The sequence below is a fragment of the Haliotis rufescens genome, unplaced genomic scaffold, assembly GCF_023055435.1.
Source record: "Haliotis rufescens isolate VD_foot unplaced genomic scaffold, xgHalRufe1.0.p SCAF_19, whole genome shotgun sequence".
NCBI lineage: Eukaryota > Metazoa > Mollusca > Gastropoda > Lepetellida > Haliotidae > Haliotis > Haliotis rufescens.
The window spans coordinates 14,946,547-14,972,035 of record NW_025963879.1 but is presented as its reverse complement, the minus strand read 5'-3'; the positions used below and the strand labels follow the sequence as shown (position 1 = coordinate 14,972,035).

General features: G+C 41.0%; 2 protein-coding genes across 6 annotated transcripts; one reads left to right on the top strand and one right to left on the bottom strand.

The window, feature by feature from the left end:
* Nucleotides 1-1,327: 1,327 nt before the first annotated feature.
* On the bottom strand, nt 1,328-18,860 carry LOC124148258 (xyloglucan-specific galacturonosyltransferase 1-like). 4 transcript variants are annotated; one of them, XM_046519258.2, is made up of 3 exons: nt 18,660-18,860; nt 4,454-4,576; nt 1,328-3,970 (listed from the first exon to the last, which is right to left on the bottom strand). In XM_046519258.2, the coding sequence occupies exons 2-3, from the start codon at nt 4,564-4,566 to the stop codon at nt 2,647-2,649; spliced, it is 1,437 nt and encodes a 478-aa protein (XP_046375214.2). In that variant the 5' UTR covers nt 4,567-4,576; nt 18,660-18,860; the 3' UTR covers nt 1,328-2,646. The 4 variants fall into 4 exon arrangements, with proteins under 4 accessions (XP_046375214.2, XP_046375215.2, XP_048254881.1 ...); XM_046519259.2 differs by lacking the exon at nt 18,660-18,860 and adding an exon at nt 10,623-10,826; XM_048398924.1 differs by lacking the exon at nt 18,660-18,860 and adding an exon at nt 10,385-10,434.
* Nucleotides 14,864-25,489, top strand: LOC124148259 (probable xyloglucan galactosyltransferase GT17). 2 transcript variants are annotated; one of them, XM_046519262.2, is made up of 2 exons: nt 14,864-14,991; nt 23,527-25,489. In XM_046519262.2, the coding sequence occupies exon 2, from the start codon at nt 23,598-23,600 to the stop codon at nt 24,963-24,965; it is 1,368 nt and encodes a 455-aa protein (XP_046375218.2). In that variant the 5' UTR covers nt 14,864-14,991; nt 23,527-23,597; the 3' UTR covers nt 24,966-25,489. The 2 variants fall into 2 exon arrangements, with proteins under 2 accessions (XP_046375218.2, XP_046375217.2); XM_046519261.2 differs by lacking the exon at nt 14,864-14,991 and adding an exon at nt 17,494-17,682.

Here is a 25,489-nt window from a genome sequence, read left to right as displayed (position 1 = left end):
ATTGTCGACTAAAACTTATCGACGGTGCACGTGCAACATTCTGTGTGAGAAACTTGTTATGGGCGTGCTGCGGACAATGCCACTAAAAAAAGCAAAAATCTTGGTTCGAGTACGAATGTGAAAAACAAAGGATTTGCTGCCATGAGGCGACCGCCTCCGTGGTCTAGTGGTAGAGCGTCCGCCAGGATAGCATAAGGTCCAGGTTCGATGCCCAGTCTCGTCGTACCAAAAGATGTTAAAAGATTGTCCTTGTTGTTACCCTGCCCGGCGCAGGGCTGGTCGGCTCGGAGTCAGTATACAGTGTCTGTGTAGGGTATTCATGTTAAACTGCGGCATTGTATCTCAGTGAGCTAGCACAATAAAATCGGTATTAGTCCGGACTAGTACAAGCAGCCATGCGCGCATGCATACACGTCGCAGTATAAGGCTTAAGGCGACGTTAAACCCCATTTCAAATCACCATCCATGAGGCTAAACACAAAGCAGTCTAAGTGATATAAGAAGTGCTAAGACAAACATAAAAGGTGAGGTGAAATTGGGTTTAACGTCGCGTCCAAGATTAGTATTAGTAGTTGTAGTAGTAGTAGTAGTAGTAGTAGTAGTAGTAGTAGTAGTAGTAGTAGTAGTATTCAAAAGGCGACAGTTGCTCAAAATATCGTTGTCGCGTTGTCATGATTTGATTATGGTCATGTTTCGCTTGGTTTTGTAAAGCGACAGTGTCCCTTCTAGGCTTTCATAGTGCAATTGTATTTGAAGCTGCCTAAAATGCTTGGTAGCTGGTATGGTCAACAACTTGTCCTGATAATTTAGTGAGTGACAGTGTTGGGTTTGACGCTGCTTTGAACAGTACTCCGGCGTCTAAGCTTAATGTGGGATCACTTTGATGAAACCAACGAGCACGGTATGGTGCTGACAAACCTAGAAACATCATCGGGGCGAACCCACAATAATACGTTTCCAAGGGAAAGCAACTCTGCACTGCGAATTGCGGTGCCTTCGATGACTGGGTCACCCAGTGTCTCCAAACGTATAATTTAGCGGGAGTAATAAATATTACTTTCACGATATCCCCACATGTGGGGACAGAATGAAATGTGAATTATAGTGACTGGAACAAATTTAACCTTGCTTTAGATGCGATAAAGATACCGTGAACTCTATCCATAAAATTGTTCGGCTTGCATATGCAGCAGTGCACAGTTGCGTCCCTTGGGCGTGCTAGCAACCTAAGATCGTGGATTCGAAACCCGTTTTGCCCTGATTATGACTATAGGTTAAACCAAAACTCACTCACTTTCCTATAACGGGACACAAAATTACAGAGGTATAGAAGCAAACAAGAAATCATTTTATTCGGCCAGTATTGATTAAATCTTGGTAAGTTATGGCGTGAGTGTGGATAGAGCACACTCCAGCGAAAACAGTTTAACATGAAGACCCCATTCAGTCACAGTATACTGACTCTTAATGCTGAGCGCCAAGCAGGTTCACCACAAGTACCATCTTTTAATGTCTTTTGGTATTACGTGGCCGAGAATCGAACCCCTGACCTTCCGCTCTCCGAGCGGACGCTCTACCACTGGACCACGGAGGCGGTCCCATATTATGAAGGACGAGAAGAAACACACTACATCATGTCATCAAAAAAGACATATACTTCCTGCAGCCTCTATTTTTAATACGACAGGTTAAATTGAACTTCTGATCTATACAAATCAAGTGGATCGGGTGGTCAGGCTCGGTGACTTGGTCCTTCATTTCTTATATGAGCTATCAACATTATGTGCAGCCCCTTTAGGTGGGGGGGGGGGGGGGGGATGTGGGACAAGTCCATTTTACGAACAGGGGAGTTAAGTTTGGTATTTCCTGCATATTCTCACAATCCTTAGGTCGATCTTCTGCACCTCTTCTCGACATACCGATTCATATCATATTTCTCCCACTTTTTGATGCAATCGTTCGGCCACTGCATTTATCTGTGTAGCCCAGGTATATCTATGGGGAATTTCCAGAAATGACGTCATTATAGAACTATGTTTTATCGTCAAATAAACCACGCTTCGTTCCTCATTATTCTTTGCGATTTATCGCGCAGCTGTCTTATATATGCGTATCATCGTACCCCGACGGCATGGATCATTGTTCACAATATCGATCAATGGATTTTCCGATCTCGATTCGATTATTTAAAGGTCGTCGCAATAACACAAATATTGATGGATGTTTCGTAAAACAAATAAACACAACAATGAAGTTATATAGGGAAACATGAGACATGGAAAGCATATTCAAATTCCAATGCTGAGCCAAATAAGGTTATTGATAACCGTTCATATTCTATAGATAAATTTTGAATATATCATATAATGTTCTAGTTGATGTTGGTTGGTTCTCGACGGCGTGGATCGCTGCTCATAATATCGATCACTGGATTGTCTGGTCCAGATATATAGCGTGAATATTGCTGAGGGCAGCGTTAAACAGCAAAGGAAAGACAAATTGTTTCATTGCCGCCTGTCGAGCATAATCATTTCGAACGCAATGACTTGCGCTCATCTGTTATCTAGTGGACCCAATTCGATAACGCTTGGCGATTACTCTTATACAGTTTGTATAAAGCCATATAAAATGGTTACCATTGCATCGTCATATATCGTACATATGCTGCACCTCTTGTATAATCATGTCCAATGCATCTTTGTGCGCACGTGGTTGGTCACTCGCGTTTGAGTCAATGGCACTGTACTGTAACATCCGGGCCACCTTTAAAACATTCAGGTGCAGTCTCTTTACCTCGTTCTGGGGAACCTCTTTTAAAATGTCAAGAATCAGCTCCTGTCGCGTCTCTATCCGTACTGAATCGATCGTCACAGTGAAGTCCGTATAATTCAGTACCCGTTGGAAGGGGTATTCCACATTCTGATCAACAAATCTGAAAATGACTGGAATACATCCACTTTGAATACTGTCATAAAATGACTTCCTTGTGGGTGAATCTCCTGGAGGTTGAAGACAGAACACTGACTTCTGCATCCACCTAATCGTGATGTTCTCATGACCGGAGTGACATTCCTCTGTGTTCAAAATCACCTGCTGTGGTACATCCTTTCCTTGAACATGCAGATGTTCGGCAAATATTTCATAAGTAGTATCGACAACTTTTTGTGGAATCTGATCCAAAATGATGTTTCTGAATGGGTTGCTTCTCCGGTCACTAGCAGCGAGGAAAATCAGCACCTGCCTTGCCCCTAATCCAGGTGAGGATATTGCCTGTGATGCTGAGTTAGAGTTGTACTGGTGCACATACGAGGGGTAGGGAGCCACTATCACTCTCTGGTTCTCAAGACCTAGAGCCTTTCTGTACCAATCCGAGGCTTCCTTTTCAATTACAATGTAAGTCACATCTCGACATTTTGAATTCTGAAGTAATGGGTATTCACTTGTTGCTTGTTCCCTTTCAATTTTGGCAAGTGTTGAGATATGAGGCTTCCCTTGCTTTAGGTAGGGCATGGCATTTACAATATTGAACATTTCAGTTTGTAATGTTTCCATAGTTTTAGGCCGATTACAGAAGAAGAACATTCCTAGGTAGGCGGGTATGTAGAAGATGTCAGCTTCCTCTGGATTCATGGTTCGGTATTGACTCTGCAGAAGCTGGTTGTGAAGAATCACCTCAAGGGAGAACTGATGGGTATAAAACACTCCCATCTCCCCTTCCCTGTAAATAACTTTTCCTAAGCCTCCATTTAGTAAATGAAAACATAGATATGGCCGGTTGTGAACATTCACACATGTTTCTATGTCTTTGTTAAACTTTGGTGGTAGTGAATAAATATAAACCTTTGGTATTTTCTTTGCTGTTCTCATTTGTCTGTTCTGGCCTTTGTCTTCAACAGATCTTGTACGTATCCCGCTTGGCTGTTCTGTTGCATGGGTATTGTGAGTTCCACTATCATCAGTAAATTGTAATCTGAAAACATACAAAAATATACGAAGTAAAAACATACATTTTTTACTTGAAAATAGACAGTTTAACATCGATCAAAGAAAGCTTTGAGTGATTTTGATTAAAAGGATACCACACAGTGGTTTACTAATTGTACAAATAAAGAACCTGAACCTGGAACATCATGACACAAGTAATGTACTACATCTATTGGTATGCAAAAGACCCAAATGCAAGTGAGTGAGTTGTTTTACGCCGCTTTTAGCAATATTCCAGCAATATCACGGCGGGGGGACACCACAAATGGGCTTCTTCACACACACACACACACACACACACACACACACACACACACACACACACGCCAAATGCAAGAATATTAATGGGCCTGAAGGCAAGGCGGGTCGAGGTGCACTGTAGACAACGCAGTCGACTGTCTCTTGGAAAGCGTTGTACAGTATATAAGTGTAGTGTTGATTATGAATATTAAATAAGCTTAACGTTTACCCAGTGTCATGTGGAAATGTTTCTTCCCGCGTCCATGTCAGAAAGGCTCCCCCAGTGAGAGCTACAATCGTCACCAGCCACAGCCTCTTTCTTTGTCTCCTTGTAAGCAACATATCGTCACATCTGAGAACACAGATACAATGAACAGTTACAACACTGAAACACATTGATAGTCCCACGTACAGGATGGAGGTGGAGAGAGAGAGAGAGAGAGAGAGAGAGAGAGAGAGAGAGAGAGAGAGAGAGAGAGAGAGAGAAAACACTGTAACTATAACATATGCACCAGCCTCTTAGTTTAATGTAGGGGACGACCCAAAGTGATAAAGTGATGCAGGTCCTAGACATGCATCATCAACAATCTAACAATCTAACAATCATACATGGCTCTACCCTACCCTGGCATGGTGGACATAACAACTAAGGATGCAGCTCCATCTTCCCACCATGGATCATATGTTCGTCATATCATTCAACATGCTGCCCAGGCGCTACTGGCACGATGTAAGAGAAACAGGTAAGATCGAGGGGATGTGGACAATCATTACCGCAGGCTGACCAACCGCATGAAAGGCTTGGTGGAACTATAGTGACGCATACCCAGATCCTGGCATTAGAGAGAACATGGTACACGTGGGAGAGAGTCCACCATGCTGTGCAGCGACAAAAGGGCTGGGCGCGTTCACTGATAATGTGTTGCGTGTCGGGTAATTTTATCGAGATGTAGTAAATGTAAATTTATTTATTTAATTAATTAGCTTGATCTTAGTGTCTGGCGTGGCCGCGGGTGTGAGGTAGCACTTGGGTGTTGTGTTGCGGGTTGGTTTTGTGTCGGCTATACTACGCTATAATAAATGAACTTACGCTGCATGCTACTGGCGTTCAGGGTTACCGCCTTTTCATTGTGAACCTTTTTCGGATTTATCTCCTTTCTCAGTGTGAACCTGGTCTTTCACTACTTTTCAGTCGGATAATCCTAATCATAGTTTATTTATATTTGGCAACCATCAATGGCGCGATTTGTGGCCCGAGTAGTTGTAGTTTCACATGGGTTGGAAAAAATGTTACATACAATAGGGAGAGGTCATCAAAATATTATCTCAAAGGGGAAAAAGAAGTGTACACTTGAAAATTGGATTTGACAAAAAATACAAGCGTACGTTGCTAAAAACACGGTCGCCGAAACACTGCAAACTTAAGGTCAGCCAAAGCACTACCATGATACCCGTATCAAATAATTCACCATCGAATAACCATTTCTTGTTTGTTTCATTTTTTACCACCATCAAACATGGATGCATACTTGTTCTTGCCCGGCAGTTTAGTCTACTGTCAATGGTCCAGCGATTAGTCCAAGATGAAATTTCAATTGTTTTTGGAGAAAAAAAGATATTTTTTCAGTGTTACCCCGTTATTTATGGGATAACAAGACGTATTCTCATCTTAGAAGGGAGAATTCCGTGAGTCAAAGAGATGTTCCAGTATTTATTGTGAGGTTCAATGTGTTATACATAATATATTAATCAAACAATAATATTAAATACACATTTCACTTTGATGGGGATATTAGCGTTTCACATGGTAGAGTTTGTATACATCATTATAATTAATATTTCATTCTTTCAACACAACATTGGATAATAATCGTTCAGGAACCATTCATACAATTACTCATATCTCACTTATACCTCAAAGGTTGTCATATAAATCCTATGACATTTGCAGTTGAAACCAATATGTGCATTGGTTCTCTATCAGCATACATGAGTGCAATAAATACACAACTATTCATGACAATAGATCTAATTGATTTACATGTTCAATAATGACTGAGATATTATGCACGACAATATTCATGCAGAGATTATTTGGAAATACACAAAATACATAATATTTACCGCATTCTAATCATCATAAACAGTAAATTTCTATCATGACATTATTTGACATAAATAATAGAGTTTGTACAAGTGAGCCTACCTTACATTAGAAGGGAGAATTCCGTGAGTCAGTGATGGTTCCAGTATTTACTGTGAGGTTCAATGTGTTGATATGAAATCACGGACCTCTTTTTATCGTCTAAAAAGTACTAGAAACTACACTGATCAACGTCGGAATTCTCTTGATTGGCCAAAACATACAATGTGTCCTTTAATTACAATTGTGGTTGGTTGAAATAGATTAGGTAATTTGCTAATAAGAATGAGTTCTTATAGGATGTGTCACGTGACCGTGAACCGATGGTAATTGGGTACATTACATCAGATTAATTATAGTTTGTTTTTACAGCTGCTGTCTGGATGTCTCATGAGTTTTTAGAGAATGTGTCACGTGACCGTCACACGATGGTAATTGCGATAATAACGTCAGATTAAGTAAACTTTGTTTTTACAGCTGCTGCCTGGATGTCTACAATGGTCATTTACAGGTAAAGAAATCAATAGATTGGATTTTAAGTAGACATATTTCAAAATTCCAAAATTGTTCTCCAAATTAAGTAAGCAACCCTAAAGAGCCCCACCTAGGTTGCCTCACCTTTTCGGACATACCCTTTTGGACCAAACACCAAATGGCCTAGCAGGCCCGTGCGCGAAATACGCGTATGTCGGTAAGCGCACGTTAAATTCCTAATTTAAGTAAGTAAGTAAGATAGCATATGGTTGATGATAATTAGGTTTGCTAGGTAAGCTTGGCCTTGACATGATGGGTAATTGAAGTGACATTTCAATGTAAGTAACTGTATAGAAATAATTACATGAAATTTATGGCAAATATGTGCAAAATATATACATACAAATAAAGTATAGAAATAATTACATGAAATATATGGCAAATATGTGCAAAATATATACATACAAATTAATATAAAAATGTGAAATATTTTATCATAAAGTGTGCACTGCCACAGTATTTTATAACAGATTTGTCCTACCCAACACAAAATTTGAACGCATAAAAACAAACAAATGTTTGCTGTGAATGGGGGAACTCATTTTGTTTCGGCAAAAGAATAAGTTCAATGTAAATTGTCATAATTCGTTCCAAACATTATCCAAACAACTAATGATGTATGCCTTGGGAGTGTCTACAAACATAAACCAAAAGCAAAGTTTACATGAATGGTCACATCTTAAATGCAGCTGTGAACATGTCCCACTGACCTATAAATGTAAATATTTCCAGAAGCACTGCACACTGAAAAATGGTAACTATCATGCTGTATTGTATCTACAGGTATAGTAAAGGATGACGTGAGGTGAAAGGCGGTTCTACATGTAAAATACAAGCCTTCTACCATGTCTCAGCTTAACATAGATACATAGTTTACTGACTCCGAGTCGACCAGTCCTTGTTTTATCACCTCAATGTTGATAGCCAGACAGGGTTAAACAGTTAGGCCAATCATATGTTTTTATGTGTATCTCATCTCCAGTGAGTTGGATTTAACGCCGCTTTTTTAACAGTATTTCATTTATATCACGGCGTGTCGACTTAATATGGGAGGAAAGCCCGAAGTGATGCAGGTCTCAGACGTTTACCACTTCGGTGTAAACCACGAGCACGAGTATGGTGCTTACAAACCTAGAAACATAATCGGGGCGAACCGGGATTCGAACCCACAATCATAGGTTTCTGGCGTGCCCAAGGGTCGCAACTCTGCACAGCAAATCGCGGCGCCTTAGACGACTGGGCCACCCGTGCCCTTTCTTATCTCCAGCCTCAACCACCAAGAGAGTGGGTGGCGGAATTGAAAAAAAGAGTAGATCGAGTTGCTTTGCTTGGTTTGATAAATATAGCTGAGGAAAGATCAAGCTGACCTGGGTGTTTTTAAAATACAACTGTAGGAGTAATTGTTTTGTCACAACGGGGCATAAATATCAACAGCAGCGGGGGAAATTGAGATAAGAAAACTTTTTATTTTTCACGTCCGAATGAAAATTCAGACCGGGTGGAAGATGGGGAACACAGAAAAAAAGAGGGACAGCCTGACCATCTTTTAATGTCTTTTGGTATGACGCGGTCAGAAGATCGAACCACTCTCAGGGCCGACGCTCTCTTCAGGAGACCACGGAGGCGGTGTCTATGATATTCGTAAATGGGTAGCCATGTCTCCAAATCCTATTGTCGCTCTATTGCGCTGAATGTCTGGGCTTTTTTCTACAGTCAGCAGAAATTAATCGAATAACTGAAATATTGCTACAAGAGCTATTAAACCATTTACTCACGTAAAGAGCACATATACTCTTCAACAAAAGAAACGGACAGGTAGTATGTAGTTCATTGAATCTGACTACACAAAAAATCCGATGTACAAACTCGATATATGTTATTGGGAAATGTTGGTGGCCTGATATTCGACAAACAGTGCGTCAAAACGCAGCTATTGTCGATTTGCAATGTCTTAAACGGCTTTGTTTTCATACTTTGTTAGGAGGCGTGTGGTTAAAGCGTTCGCTCGTCACGCCGAAGACCCGGGTTCGAATCCCGACATGGGTACAGTGTGTGAAGCTCATTTCTGGTGTCCCCCGCCGTAATATTGCTGGACTATTGCTAAAAGCGGCGTAAAACCAAACTCACTCATACTTTGTTAAAAAATGTCACGGAGGGAAACAGTCCAGCAAAATGCACGTGCAAGTTATGGCATTCGTAACTATAAAAAGGTAAGCATGAGCCAATAATTTGTCATTCAATTGTCAACATTTTTCAAGTTCGAAAATGCCGAGACTCAGCGCTGCCGATCGGAACATCGCCTTGGGTTTCAATGCCTTTGTAAAACATGTGGCTATCGAGCTCCAATATTTCATATTTGTATCTATGCTATGAAATTAAATATATCGACTTGATTAGGTACAATAAATTTACTAAAAATCTACCAGTGCGTTTCTTTTTGTGAAGAGTGTAAAGGGGCAACTGCTCCCATTTGGGTGTGCATCTGTGTAACAAGACTAAGTATTTACTGGAAGATTAATAGACATGATAACATTCAACCAGCAAACAAACACCATTTCGGGGGAGGAGTGTGTTTCTTGTTTAAGCAATGTTTTAATCTATGTGACGAGGCCTGTATATAATCGACAATAATCGACAGTTACTGATATAATATGATTGCAATTAAACAACGATCTACGTCGTCGGATGCGTTGACACTCCCATCAACCACGTCACCGAGCCTGACCATCTGGCCGCCGCCCATTGCGACTAACATCGGTTACAAGAAAACCGGGTCCCCATTGGTGTCCCAATTTAGGCGCATATTCCCACTAGCAGTGGGGAGCCTGGGACACAATCTATCCCATCCCCACGGGGCGGACACATGGAGCTTAAGGGAATCGACTCTACTAGGACGGCAAGTGATGCAGTCCCCCCCCCTCAAACACACACACACACACACACACACACACACACACACACACACTTTAACGTCTTCATAACGACAGGCAAGAACAATGGAACCTCGTTAATCCGGACAGTATCATTACGAGTGAAATCGTCCACACAAACAAAACATCTTGGACTAACGAATCATTGGTATATAGCAACGGCCCTCTCATCATTTAAGATGTTCCCAACAGTGATCGTCCGGAAGGCTAATTTTCTGGACTGACGGTGACAAGTTTAACGGTATTTTACATGCTTAATTTAGATGGCAAAATTTGTACAAAATATACTCACCACAGAATTGAATTCAAACACACCGTGAAAATGAAACCCTCGACTGGCTTCACCTTAAATCTACCGAACTATACCTTGTACAGAGTGAGCCTCATCGACAACTAAACCTAACATTCATTCATAACGCCCCATTTAAAGCCTCGACAGACCCTAGTGTAAACAGGCAGTATAATTATCCGCTCAATTCAACGTAAGTTTAAAACCACCGTTTTTCTGTGGGTCTTTGTTGATGAATCGACAAGCCTTCAAGAAAAACATTACCTTCTTCCCTGCACTTTTGCAGACAAACAGTGCATACGTACAGATACTATTTGTTCTGAGTATTCTATGTGTGTAGGACGTCCTATTCAAGGCACATTTAACGGGCTTGACAGCACGAAGCTCTTTATTTCGTTGGTTATAAAACTGAAAATTGAAGGCGAGACGAGCACTTGTTTCTAATGTCAATAGGAAACAATAGACACAAGCGAAAAGGAAAAAAAAAGACTGATTTACATACCCGATTTAAGTGTTGTGGGGTGTCCAAAGCCATACGGAAAGGGCTGACATGGGACGCTCTTTTATCGCTTGTGTCAATAAATAGTTTGGGTGTGGGAACATACCACGCTGAAGACACGAAACGGTGAAATGATTGGTCACACAGGTATGACAGAGCCACATTGTAGCATCTTTGCAAGTCGCCATTCACATGAACTAGCTCCATTGATCATGTTGCTATGCTACTGTAACATATATTTGTTAACTATTGATTTGCTGTGCGATGATTAAGCAAATACTCCTTGGCTATGGAGCTTTTCAGCAGGTGTGACATCTGACACTTGACCAGGGAAATCTTCTTGTGCCGTAAAATATAAATGTGGTGCATGTATTGATTATTATATATTACAATATCACTGTATTTGGTGGGTGTGGCAGTAAACAAAGAACTCTATGAAGATCATCGAAAAAAGCATAAATGCAGTAAACATTTGACACAGATCTGAAGACCGTAACAGACAGACCTTTTTAATATATATAGTCTTTCTTATAAATGGATTTATATTTGTGTGTAGCTGCTTCAAGAATTACAGAATGTTTTAACTTCATCGTATATTCAGTGCAGGCTTATCTAGTTCTGCCGTTGAATAGAATGTGTGACATGTATTGATTAGATATATAACAATCACTATATTTCACCGAGGGGATTAAGGGGTAATGTCTAGACCGCAGTCACCTACATTTCAGCTATATCACGGCGGAATGTGAATAGCCGACTAGCCGACTTAAGACACGAAAACCTGCAATGATAATACCGACGGTATACAACGAAAAGCTTGAAGCAAGTCGCACAATACAACCACCCGATCCTACAGTTGCCTCTCACGATGAGCATTGAGTACCCGGGACTTATGCCACGAATGGCCAAAGGAGTTAAACATTCATAAGTAAGGTTCACATTATACATCTAAATTGCAAATAATTTCTGCTATCATTATTTTATGAAAAGTAATGGTAGATGAAAATATTCGGAAATATTATATTTTTCTTGATCCAAATTCTTGTCTCTCACAAATCTGAGCAAGTGCCCGTTTGTGATGGAGGCAGATTCGGGAGGATATTGTTTTTGTTTTTGCGTGAGGTTTTTATACTTCATAACTTTATTCCTTTACTATAGTTTCAACTTCAAGCGTGAGTTTGGTCATTGATTGGTCTATTTGTTTACCTTGTTAACATCTGTAGATTGGTTTGAAGAATTTATTTTCACAGTCTGTTGTTAAGGATATTGTAACACATGTTATATTTGGGATAACACTTTCTGATCTAAAGTACATGTTTTCGTACTTTTCGGGGTTGACTCCCGTCCGGGATTTGAGCCCACACTGCCAGAGTGAGGCACCTAATTGCCAGCAGACAAAGTCAGCCATCTAACCCACTCAGCCACCGAGGCTTCCACAAAATTTAAAGTCTGACAACTGGTTGTCTAGATCACGTACTTTTTGTACCCCTGTAAATTGGCACCGCTTCCATGGTCGTAAGCTATGAACACACAATGCCATTAAGAAAGTGGTCAAATGTAACAAATGTAACACATTTTATACTTGGGATAACACTTTCTGAGTAAAATACAGATTCTCGTACTTTTTTCGGTTGAGTCCCGTCCGGGATTCGAACCCACACTGCCAGAGTTTTGTGGAAGCCTCGGTGGCTGAGTGGGTTAGATTGCTGACTGGCGATTAGGCGCCTCACACTGTCAGTGTGGGTGAGTGTGAGTGTTCACTCAGAAAGTGTTATCCCAAATATAACATTTGTTACATTTGACCACTTTCTAAATGGCATTGTGTGTTCTTATGGACATTGTTAAATACTCGAATTATAATTTCAATATATAGTTTTCATTTTAGATTGTCAGATGTTTATAATTTTGCATGCCATAGAGTATGAACTTGACATTGTACAACATTTTAAAATGTTAAATGTTCATGCATCTGACTTCAATTTGACCTAACGATGGATAGGCTAACGATTAATGGCATCAACTGTTCTATACCATTTCTGTGGTAACATTTGTACTTTCTCATCGTTAAATAGAAATAGATTGTGGGGAATCGAACCCGCGTCTTCCTGGCGTGACAGGCGAACGCTTTAACCACAAGGCTACCCTGCCTATCCGAACTGAAGTACAATAAGGTCAACATTATGGCAGAACATCATAGAACTACTGGATATGTTAATTACATATTCATCCTGTAGGGTGAAAATTAAAATCAACGTTAACGCTTAAGTCAACTATTGTAATATATTTCATTTTTGGACTTTGTTTCATTTAAAGGAGTGAATAGTGCGTGTGGGGTGTGTGTGTGTGTGTGGGGGGGGGGGGGGGGGGGGTCGGGGGAAGGCGTGGGAGGTGTAACAGTCCTGAGGCAATGGTTGCCATCTATCTAGGATCAGGTTCGGGGCGAGGACGTAGCCAAGTGGTTAAAGCGTCGTCTCGTCAAGCCAAAGGCCCGGGTTGCTTTCCAATACGGGACAATTGTATGGAGTCCATGTTTAGTGTCCACCTGCGATAATATTGAGGGAATACTGCTGGAAGCGGAGGAAAACATACTCACAATAATCGTATTTCCCCCACCCATTACAAATCTTTGTATTCTGTTTTATATCTATTTTTTAATCATTTTATTGTCAATATGATCATAGCTCATATTAAATAATTTCCGAGTTATTGCCTCTGTGATCAACCGACCGTGTAAGGCAAATACATTTATGACAGCGTTACAAATAATCCCTTTATTCGCATTTTATTTTCATTTCATTGAAATACGTTATGCCCTATTGGATGCCTGGCGTTGAATCCGATTAAAGATAAACGGTGCAACCTTACTGTTGTCATATTAGCAGGTTATTGCTACAAAACGAATCATAATTCTATTCACGGTGAAGTGAGCAGAGAAGCCATTAATCATTCACGATTCAAGCAACGCTTCAAGAGTTGAGAACGTACATGTACTCTCAGGAGGTCGAAATAGTGATCACGGCAAGGGAGTCTGTGGTCTATTCACTGTTATATTGTGAGCAGACGAGATCATGAATACACCAATTCAAAGAAAAGAAGACAGAAACCCAGGGCCATTATTTTTAGAAGCTTTCGGTTTGAATGCATCTTTACCTCCACGCAGAAGTATGCATTGAGCAACCACACAATATCGTGACCCGTTAACTCGACTTTGATGAGAACGCGGAATACAGTGGAGCCTTCATGGCAGTCGAGAGATAAAATGCTTTTATATACTTTTAAATATAAATGCTACTCAAAACAATTTAAGGGTCCAAGAATATATTGCTATAAGATCTGTTAAAGTTGGATAAATAGTTTCATAATATGTTAATTTGTTTTTTGGTTGGTTTACGCCACACTCGGCAATATTCCAGCCATATGACGGCGGTGTGTAAATTATCGAGCCTGCACCAGACAATCCAGTGATTGACATCCTGAGCATCGATCTCAGCAATTGGGATACGATGACGTGCATCAACCAAGTCAGCAAGCCTGACCACCCGATCCCGTTAGTCGCCTCTTGTCATAATATGTGGCATATAGCGGGTGGGTTCATGTAAAGTTTTGCAATTCTAGAATTGATCTTCAGCAACTAATGCTTTACGTAAGAGGCTCGCTGACTTGGTTGATGCATTTCATCGTATTCCACTTGATTAGATCTATATGTACTCGTGATGTTAATAAATTGATTGTCTGGTCCAGACTATTTACAGACTGCCGTCATGTAGCTTGAATATTGCTGAGTGTGGCGTTAAAAAACAAAACAAAGAGTACTAAGTGCATGAGTGAATGAGTTTGATCTAACGCCGCTTTGAACAGTATTCCAGTTATATTACAGAGTGTCTGCTTTATGTGGGAGGAAAGCCCGAAGTGATGCAGGTCCAACACGTTTACCACTAACCACGATCGTGAAACCAACGATCGCGGGTATGTTGCTGACGAACCGGGATTCGAACCCATGATTCGCCTAAGGGACGCAACTCTGCACCGCGAATTGCAGCTACTTAAACATCTCAACCACAGCGTAAATGAACAGGTTGTAAAACAGGTAAAATATTATTCTTTTTTCACAACCCACAGGTGCTCCTAGCACGGTATTAAATTTCAACTTAAGCAACCAATTTATAAAGGCACAATCGTGGCCTTTATGTCTCGAAGTCTGTCGGCTCATGACGTGGAAACCGAATAGTGAACATGTGGAGTCAACTGCAAAAGACCCATAGAAAACAGCCTGTATTGATACCCAGATTGCATAAAGATAGTTACAGTTTAAGGCTATGACGACGGAGAGTGTGTTGTAAAGGAGCGGCTTGACGCTGGGGATACAGTCACGGTACGCAAGTACATTTACTATTCATATTATATAATATTCAGTGTTCCAAAAATGGAGAGAGAGGGAGAGAGAGAGAGAGGGAGGAGGAGGAAATGGGGGGGGGGGGGGGGGGGTGAGTCGCCCAAGGGTTGAAAATTACAAAATATCCCGGGAAGAGGGCGATTTGTCTTTGCAAGGATATATTATTTACAGGTTACCCTTAGGCAATCTCCTCTCCTTAGTGTGGCCGTCTTAAATAGGCACAATGCTCGGACCAACTGGTTGTCCCAGCAATTATAATTTGAGTCAAGTAATTAAGAAAACATTTGTTTGTTCGACAATCCAGATTTTAGTATGGTTGTTCTAAAAAGTCAGAGCTTAAACTAAGTTTCACACATAACACTCATTAAAACGTCTAGACCTTGATTGAATATGTACGCTGCATCCTGGGACCTGCATTGTCTTTTTATCTTTATATCCATGTACACGTTGTGCGTCCATAGAAGTGTATACAAGTCAAATCAACGTCTCTGTAAGTGGAGGACCAGTACCCAGTGTTCATTGTATTTATATGCATATATTATGTTGTGCGTCTATTGAATCCGTCTCCATACTATGAACGTCATGCATGTGACCCATTCATGTGTAGATGTGCGTTAAATCGACCTGAAAAGAAGCCACGCAGAGCTAGAGAGTCTCAATTTAATTGCAGTCTTCCTTTGTTGTGAACTACTTGCCAGTAACGTTCACGCTGCTCTCACTCATGCGCGCATGCACACACATCCCTATACACACATCACACACATGCACACTAGCACACACACATGCACATGCACATGCACATACACGCACACACAGATGTACACACACAGACAAACATACACACACATACATACACACATGTAAACACAGACATACATGCACACACACATGCACACACATGTGCACATATGCATACCTACACATGGTCACACACACACATGTACACACACGCAGACACATACAGACACATGCACACACACACATACACACACGTGCACACATGCATACACACACATACACACAAATGCAGACACATGTGTGTGCACACATGCATGTACGCACACACATACACTGACACGGACACACATACACACACGTGTGCACACATGCATACACACACATGGACATACCCTCAAGCACACACACACATACACACCCACACACACACACACACACACACACAGAGAAAAAGGTGAAGTGTATATAACATGATTGGATTTATGTTTTCACATAGTAGATGACATCTCCAACCATGTGCATGTATGCTCTTGCGGTCTATCGGGTACTCTCTGCACTATTCTACCAACAAATCAGGTCAACACTTTGTATAAATTGCATGTCCACAAAGGACGAAAAAGGCGGCTAGCCTCATGTGAATATGTCTTCGTAGCAGAAATACGTTTTGATTAATATTAATTAGAAGGAAATAATCCACTCTGGGTCAGATAAACCTGCAATTCTATCCACGTAATCGGGACACTTTTCCGCCTTATTAATCATCCAATCCACTTTGCTTTACCACCCAGTCCTCTTTAATTGATTCTTACTACAATCATATGATAATGGGGCCAATTCTTTCCCGGAATCCTTACGAGAGTGTTGGGAATATCTGTGCTTACTTTTGCATATTTCTGTTTCATTTGGAACGAATTGTCATGTGCATCTGTTTTATACTGTGTCAAACGTCCATGTGAGTTTGTTGTTTAACGCCACACTCAGCAATATTCAAGCTGTATGACGACGGTCCGTGAATAATCTAGGCTGGACCGGACAATCTAGTGATTGATATAACGAGCACAGATCCACGTAGTTGGGATACGATGACATGCATGAACCAATCATGATCACCCGATCCCTTTAGTAGCCTCTTACGACAAGCACAATCGCCTTTTACAACAAGTACGGGTCGCTGAAGACCTAATCCACCTCGGATCTTCACGGGTACAAACGTCAAAGTATGTTCATTAAAATGTCAGCATGTATACCCGCTTAATTTAAAAATTCAATTATTAAAATAAGCAAACCATTCCATGTCATGTAATTATTTTATTTTTTATTCATTTGTTCCACAACATATTTAAGCGGTTTAGCCTTTACGCTTATATTCATTGAATACGGAAAACATTTCACCGGTATCATTCAAACCCTAGCGTTTTAACCTTGTCTATATCAGAGTGGGTCGATATATAATCATGAATACATAGGCGTTTTCTACGCATCTATGCAAGCCGCCACATGTACACGAAACGCTATTTAATATGACTACGTGTATTGCGTAATACGCTTCCATTCTTTGCCAAGTCTTCCCTGATTAAAAAAAACTGCAATATAAATTTCATTTCTAATCTTTTTGACACGGTATTATTTACAGATAAAATCTACACAATTGCTGTCTTTGTGTAATCGATACTTTCATAGGTATCGATATAAATAGAAACATCGTGAGCAAAACAGGTTTTCGTTTTGTTAACCCCCCCCCCCCCAACCCAATGCACACAATACGACACCGTGTATTGAGACACGCCTAACCTTAACCCGGTTAGGTCTTTCATGGTGTCACGCCTAGAGTCCTGCTCCTGCATGTGGGCCATCGGAAAGGTCTGAGAGTGTGAACATAATCCTGAGGCAACTATTCTAACGCGGTTACATTGAACACGACTCTGGCTACAGGTAGGTGTTTATATACAGCTGTGTAATTCCATTTCATTTTGATATGTTTAAAGTTGCAATTAGTTTAGTCGTTTTGTTGGATTTATGTGCTGATCCCCGAGATGGGAGCACAAACAGCTGAAATAGACTCAGGGAAACTTGCAGTTGACGGTTGTGAGTGTAGAGAAAGGACCGTGAAAATAGGGTTTTGAAGGCGGTTTCGGTCAATATTGACATTATACCACATCATATGATCAGACACGCCTATTCAGAAGCGTTAACTGTACATGCGGGAAAAGTTTAAGCACGGCTTACTATATGTTTCGACATCAAATAGCATTTAAGTCGTATCCTATTTAATTTTCTGTTACAAAGAGACATATTAAATACTGAATACAGAAACTGAAATCGATTTCCTACATATGACATTGTATCCATGGCAATAGTTGTCTGACTATCCCTACAAATGCTTCCTCCGCTTCTTTGCATCTTTGCATCATACGTGACTCAGTATCAGTAACATCTGAAGAAACATACAGTACCCCTATACCCAGGTTTTTAGTAGAAATTGGTGGTGCATTGCACATTGATCGAAATTATATCAATATCATATTATAACATAGGTATTTTAAGTTCGGACATCATGAAAAATACGAGGATGAGGCTTTCCACTTTAAAATGTACGCAGTTTGTGATAAATGTTTCTAAAGAGCAAGCAAATTATAACATACCATTGTGTACTTTCTATACCATGATGTCTGTGACCTGAGTCGTATAAACTACACTGTATAAAGTACTGTGTAAGGAACTTGTCATATCATATTTGACATTCTATGAAAGGTTTTATGCCCAAATGAATCTGTTTCGTCGGATAATTGAGACTTTGGCGTCATCTATTATCAATATCATCACTCAAATCACACAATATTATAATATCCCAGAAACACGGTTCACCTGTGTTGGTCTTAAGCCTCATCCCTCACATTTGAACATCATACCTTTGTTGAAGTCGATCTAGTGAAGCTGAAAGATACCGGCCGTCACAGCGTCTCCTAAGTACTTTATGACTGTATATTATTCACAGCATTTGTAAGTAGACCTCAGTCCTATTTGTACTGAAAACCCGCGCTACTCTATGCATGAATGTCGTTGCTTTAACCCATTCACAACTGCGTGTGAGTAATCCTTCTTCAGGTCAAACGTTTAGTGTACTCAGTCTCGGTACGTACACAACACACGTATGTTAATGCATAGCCTTACTGTTTGAAGTTAGACGGTTAAGAGGAGTCTTCGGATTGGTTTGAATTTTGGCATAGTTTTATTACTTTTGTTTTACTTGAACTTTAATTTAGACGAAGAGAGTTTTTATTTTCGATGCAGAATACTACTCATAGCCCACTATAAGTGAGAATAAATATGAGCATCACATAAGCAATTGAAATTGTATGCGCATGAGAAGGTGCATATTCGAAAGAAGGGTTGACAAAACGGTGTCTTCCCATTATGTCCACTGTTTCAATACACATACTTCCTGGTTCATTGACTGCTAATTATCTCCTATCAAAAGAAATTCTTTATTTATTTATTTATTTATTTATTTATTTATTTATTTATTATTTATTTATTTATTTATTTATTTATTTATTTATTTATTTATTTATTTATTTATTTATTTATTTATTTATTTATTTATTTATTTATTTATTTATTTATTTATCCGTTTCAAGGTACACATGCCATTTAATGTCATTCAGCAAGTAAGTTAAGGACAGGCTTACTGCATTTGAAAACTATTTAAATTGCTCACTCTTTATGTCATTAGTCACAGTCATTGTGTAGACCTAAATCTTATGTTAGTTTGCACGTCGCACTCAGCAAACTGCGGGCCAACGCCCATAATTTTACTGACTCTGTCGCTGCGTCCCTCAGATATTACTATGTCAACAAAAACGTTGGTGTGGTGTTTTAAGCATAGACGCCTTTTACAAGCATGGGTTGGTGAAGACCTGTTCTAATCCGGTGTTATTTTGGTAGTTACACTGGGAGTAGACACAATAGGAGTGCACCGACACAATAGATAAAAGAGAAGATGTACACGTTGACGTGATTGGGGGACTTGTTCTCAAACAGTGGAAGGTTGTTTGCCGCAGGGGACAGACACCCTGACGGGTGCAAGCCGGAATAAAAATATGCTGCTCGTCCTCGGTTACATAATGTCAAGGAGGTTTGTTATCAGGGAGCATGGCGCCCTTCCGTGTATTTCGGGGAACACAGGAATGTTTGTACGACAGATTGAGTTCGCTCCAATCAAATTGTATTTGCGTTAGAATTCTTATCAAGCAAGTCAGGTAATAGATTATATATTTTGGACTCAACGTTTCAACGAAAATACAACTATAAACTTTTCGAATATATACGCCTTCATACACCTTTCACTACATACTCGATCACCCCATACACCTTCACACCATTCACCTTCATGCACCTTCACCTCATACACCTTCACTCCGTAAACCTTCATACACCTTCACCCCGTAAACCTTTATGCACCTTCACTCCATACACCTTCACTCCATACACCTTCATACACCTTCACTCCATACACCTTCATACACCTTCACACCATACACCTTCACCCCATACAGCTTTACTCCGTAAACCTTCATACGCCTTCACCCCGTAAACCTTTATGCACCTTCACTCCATACACCTTCACTCCATACACCTTAATACACCTTCACACCATACACCTTCACACCATACACCTTCATACACCTTCACTCATACACCTTCACACCATACACCTTCACACCATACACCTTCACATCATACACCTTCACACCATACACCTTCATACACCTTCACTCCATACACCTTCACACCATACACCTTCACTCCATACACCTTCACCCGAAACACCATCATACACCTTCCCTCCATACACCTTCACACCATACACCTTCACCCCATACACCTTCGCTCCGTACACCTTCACTCCATACACCTTCATACACCTTCGCTCAGTACACCTTCACTCCATACACCTTCATACACCTTCGCTCCGTACACCTTCATACACCTTCACACCATGCACATTCACCCCATACATCTTCGCTCCGTAAACCTTCATACACCTTCACTCCATACACCTTCATACATCTTCACTAAATACACCTTCATACACCTTCACTAAATACACCTGCACCTCATACACCTTCGCTCCGTTACCTTCATACACCCTCACTCCGTACACCTATACACCATACATCGTCACTCCATACACCTTCATACACCTTCATACACCTTCACACCATACACCTTCACCTCATACACCTTCGCTCCGTACACCTTCATACACCTTCACCCCGTAAACCTTTATACACCTTCAATCCATACACCTTCACTCAATACACCTTCATACACCTTCACTCCATACACCTTCATACACCTTCATACACCTTCACACCATACACCTTCACCCCATACACCTTAACTCCGTAAACCTTCATACACCTTCATCCCGTAAACCTTTATGCACCTTCACTCCATACACCTTCATACACCTTCACTCCATACACCTTCATACACCTTCACACCATACACCTTCACCCCATACACTTTCACTCCATACACCTTCACACCATACACCTTCACTCCATACACCTTCACCCCATACACCTTCACACCATACACCTTCATACACCTTCATTCCATACACCTTAACACCATACACCTTCACCCCATACACCTTCGCTCCGTACACCTTCACTCCATACACCTTCGCTCCGTACACCTTCACTCCATACACCTTCATACATCTTCGCTCCGCAAACCTTCATACACCTTCATACACCTTCACTAAATACACCTTCATACTGCTTCACTAAATACACCTGCACCTCATACACCTTCGCTCCGTTACCTTCATACACCCTCACTCCGTACACCTATACACCATACATCGTCACCCCATACACCTTCATACACCTTCATACACCTTCATACACCTTCACACCATACACCTTCACCCCATACACCTTCGCTCCGTACACCTTCATACACTTACACACCATAACCTTCACTCAAAACACCTTCACTCAGAACATCTTCATACACCTTCACTCCAAACACCTTCACTCCATACACCTTCCCCCATACACATTCACTCCATACAACTTCAGTCCATACACCTTCATACACCTTCACAACATATCCTTCACTCCAAACACCTTCACGCAATACACCTTCATACACCCTCACTCCAAACACCTTCACGCAATACACCTTCCCCCATACACCTTCATACACCTTCGCACACCTTCACAAAATACACCTTAATACCGTACACCTTTACACCTTCGCACCACACAACGTCACACACCTACACATCATACACCTTCACACCATACGGGGCGGTCGGGTAGCCTAGTGGTTAAAGCGTTCGCTCGTCACGCAGAAGACCCGGGTTCGATTCCCGACATGGGTACAATGTGTGAAGCCCATTTCTGGTGTCCCCCGCCGTGATATTGCTGGAATATTGCTAAAAGCGGCGTAAAACCAAACTCACTCACACTCACACCATACACCTTCACACCACACACCGTCATACACCTTCACACCATACACCATCATACACCTTCATACCTTACACCTTCATATCCCTACACCTTCACATCATACACCTTCATACCACACACCATCATACACCTTCACACCATACACCTTCATACTCTACACCTTCACACAATACACCTTCATACCATACACCTTCACATCATACACCATCATACACCTACACACCACACACCATCATACATCTTCATATCATACACTCCCATACACCTTCACATCATACACCTTCACAACATACACCTTCATACACATTCACAACATACATCTTCACATCATACACCTTCACAACATACACCTTCATACACATTCACAACATACATCTTCACATCATACACCTTCACAACATACACCTTCATACACATTCACAACATACACCTTCACAACATACACCTTCATACACATTCACAACATACACCTTCACAACATACACCTTCATACACATTCACAACATACACAAATTCACCTTCAAACAAATTAACACCATTGTCTCGGAAGACATCAGTGTGTTGTTGCTCTAAGTGAGTGAATTAAGGAACACAGCCAAAGGTGTATCAAAACATTTGTCCTTTCCTTAACCCATTCAGAACTCGTATGTATAACCTTTCTTCAGCGCTCCTGAGTTTCCCTCAGGTCAAATGCTAAGTGAACGGTACATACGTTAATGCATAGTCTTTCTCTATGAAGTTAGACGTTCATCTTTACGTCTCCGTCGGTTCGACGGTTGTGTTGAGTCTTCTGAATTGGTTTGAATTGTGCTGATATCAGCTTATCATCAGGTTTAACAAACTACGCGTCAAATAACTGTTAACTGCGAGTCAATGAGTAGAATGATACAGCGCATTAAGCAACAGTCCATCCTGATCACGACAGAGACCGAAAATGGGCCTCGCACATAGTATTTTATACCCATATGAGGAATCGATTCAATCCCGCTGCCTGATGACCCAGCCCCCCCCCCCCCCCACACACACACACACAAACACCCACCCACCCCCACCCCTCCATTCCTCCCTAACCCACAAAGCAGTTTGTACTGCGTTAAACGATGGAATAAAGAATAAAGAAATTTAATGTCATCTTTCTCAGGTCACGAGTGTACGTATTATTTGACAAGAAAAGTAATCTTCTTTTACTTAAGATGCATTTTCTGATTGACATTAGGTTGACAGATGGTTTCAATGCTGCAGACTGAATGTAGTTCAGGCATTAAGTGTTATTACTTGGTATTTTCAGATAAATACAGATTTTCATCTAGTGGGATTGCCGAGGTGAAGGCTGTGCATTATTTCCATCTCCGATACAACATGTTCCTGTCAAGGAGGACAAAGAAGAGGCTGCTGTTGGTGGCTCTTGTCGCTATCGGGTGTGGAGTCATCTACATCAGTTTGGAGGAAATAGAAATAACGAGGTCAAAGGAGAACATTATCAGTAGCTTCAGGTTAAAAGGAAATGTTGTTTCGATGATGACAAGAAAACCAAAGGTGTTCATATATCCGCTGCCACCAAAGTTTAATAAAGATGTAGCCATGTGTGTGGGTACAGAAAGGGTACCACACTTCTGTTTTCATTTAGAAAACGGAGGGATGGGAACGCTGTTGTATAGAGAAGGGGAGATGGGAGTGTTTCATACCAGTCAGTTCTCCCTTGAGGTGATTCTTCACAACCAGCTTCTGCAGAGTCAATACCGAACCATGAATCCAGAGGAAGCTGACATCTTCTACATACCCGCCTACCTAGGAATGTTCAGATTTTGTAATTCATCAGAATCCGTCACACAATTACAAGACGAAATGTTCAAGATCATACATTCTATGCCCTACCTAAAGCAAGGGAAGCCTCACATCTCATCACTGGCGAGAATTGAAAGGGAACAAGCAGAAAAAGAATACCCTTTGCTTATGAATCCAAACTGTAAAAGTGTGACATACATCGTCATCGAAAAGGAGTCTTTGTCGGAGTACAGAAAGGTTTTAGGTCTCGAGAACCAGAGAGTGATAGTGGCTCCCTACCCCTCGTATGTGCACCAGTACAACTCTAACTCAGCATCACAGGCAATATCCTCACCTGGATTAGGGGCAAGGCAGGTGCTGATTTTTGTTGCTGCTAGCGTGAAGAACAACGAATTCAGACGAAGCGTTCTGGATCAGATGTCACATAAAGTCACTGGTGTTAGTTTTGAGAGAGTAATTCATCTTTTGAATGAGCATGGAGATGAACTACCTGGCGGGGTGTTTCTGAACACAATAGAATGTCAAACTGGTCATGAGAACATCACGATTGGGTGGATGCAGAAGTCAGTTTTCTGTCTTCAACCTCCAGGAGATTCACCCACAAGGAAGTCATTTTATGACAGTATTCAAAGTGGATGTATTCCAGTCATTTTCAGATTTGCTGATCAGAACGTGGAATACCCCTTCCAACGGGTACTGAATTATACGGACTTCACTGTGACGATCGATTCAGGGCGGATAGAGGTGCGACAGGAGCTGATTCGTGATATATTAAACGCGATTCCCCAGGATGAGGTTAAGAGACTCCACCAGAATGTTTTAAAGGTGGCCCGGATGTTACAGTACAGTGCCATCGACTCAAACGCGAGTGACCAACCACGTGCGCACAAAGATGCATTGGACATGATTATACAAGAGGTGCAGCATATGTATAACATATGACGATTGAATGGATTAGTGTTGTGAATACCCTTTCACATGCTTTTAGCATAACTATACGAAACGATAGTCCTTCAGATATAGTTACAGACATGAATTGGCGAATCAGTTTAACGAAACAGTGAGATGCACACAGATGTGTTCGATATGGCCACGTGGGAAATGTATCAGACATACGAAATATTTTGATGAAAGATTAAGTGTGTATTGATCAGTTCTGAATACGTCAATTCATTATAAATGAGTGACCAAAGTCCATCGCGGAGGTCCATTGCAGAAGTCCAGTGAGTGCCAGGGAGTTTCCGAGTGACTGAACTGCTAGCGGAAGGAAAACATATAGCAGTGTTACTGTTAGAAGAAATAAACTGTATGGGTGTTCAGCTACATACCGGCAGTCGCCAGCTGCACATCTTCCAGAGGCAAGAGGGTTAACCGACTGTTATAAAAGTCCAGTTTCCACCCTTGCCGAACTAGGCTGGTATTATGGAGTTACATTTTGGCTGGACTAACGAGTCTATGCATAGTCC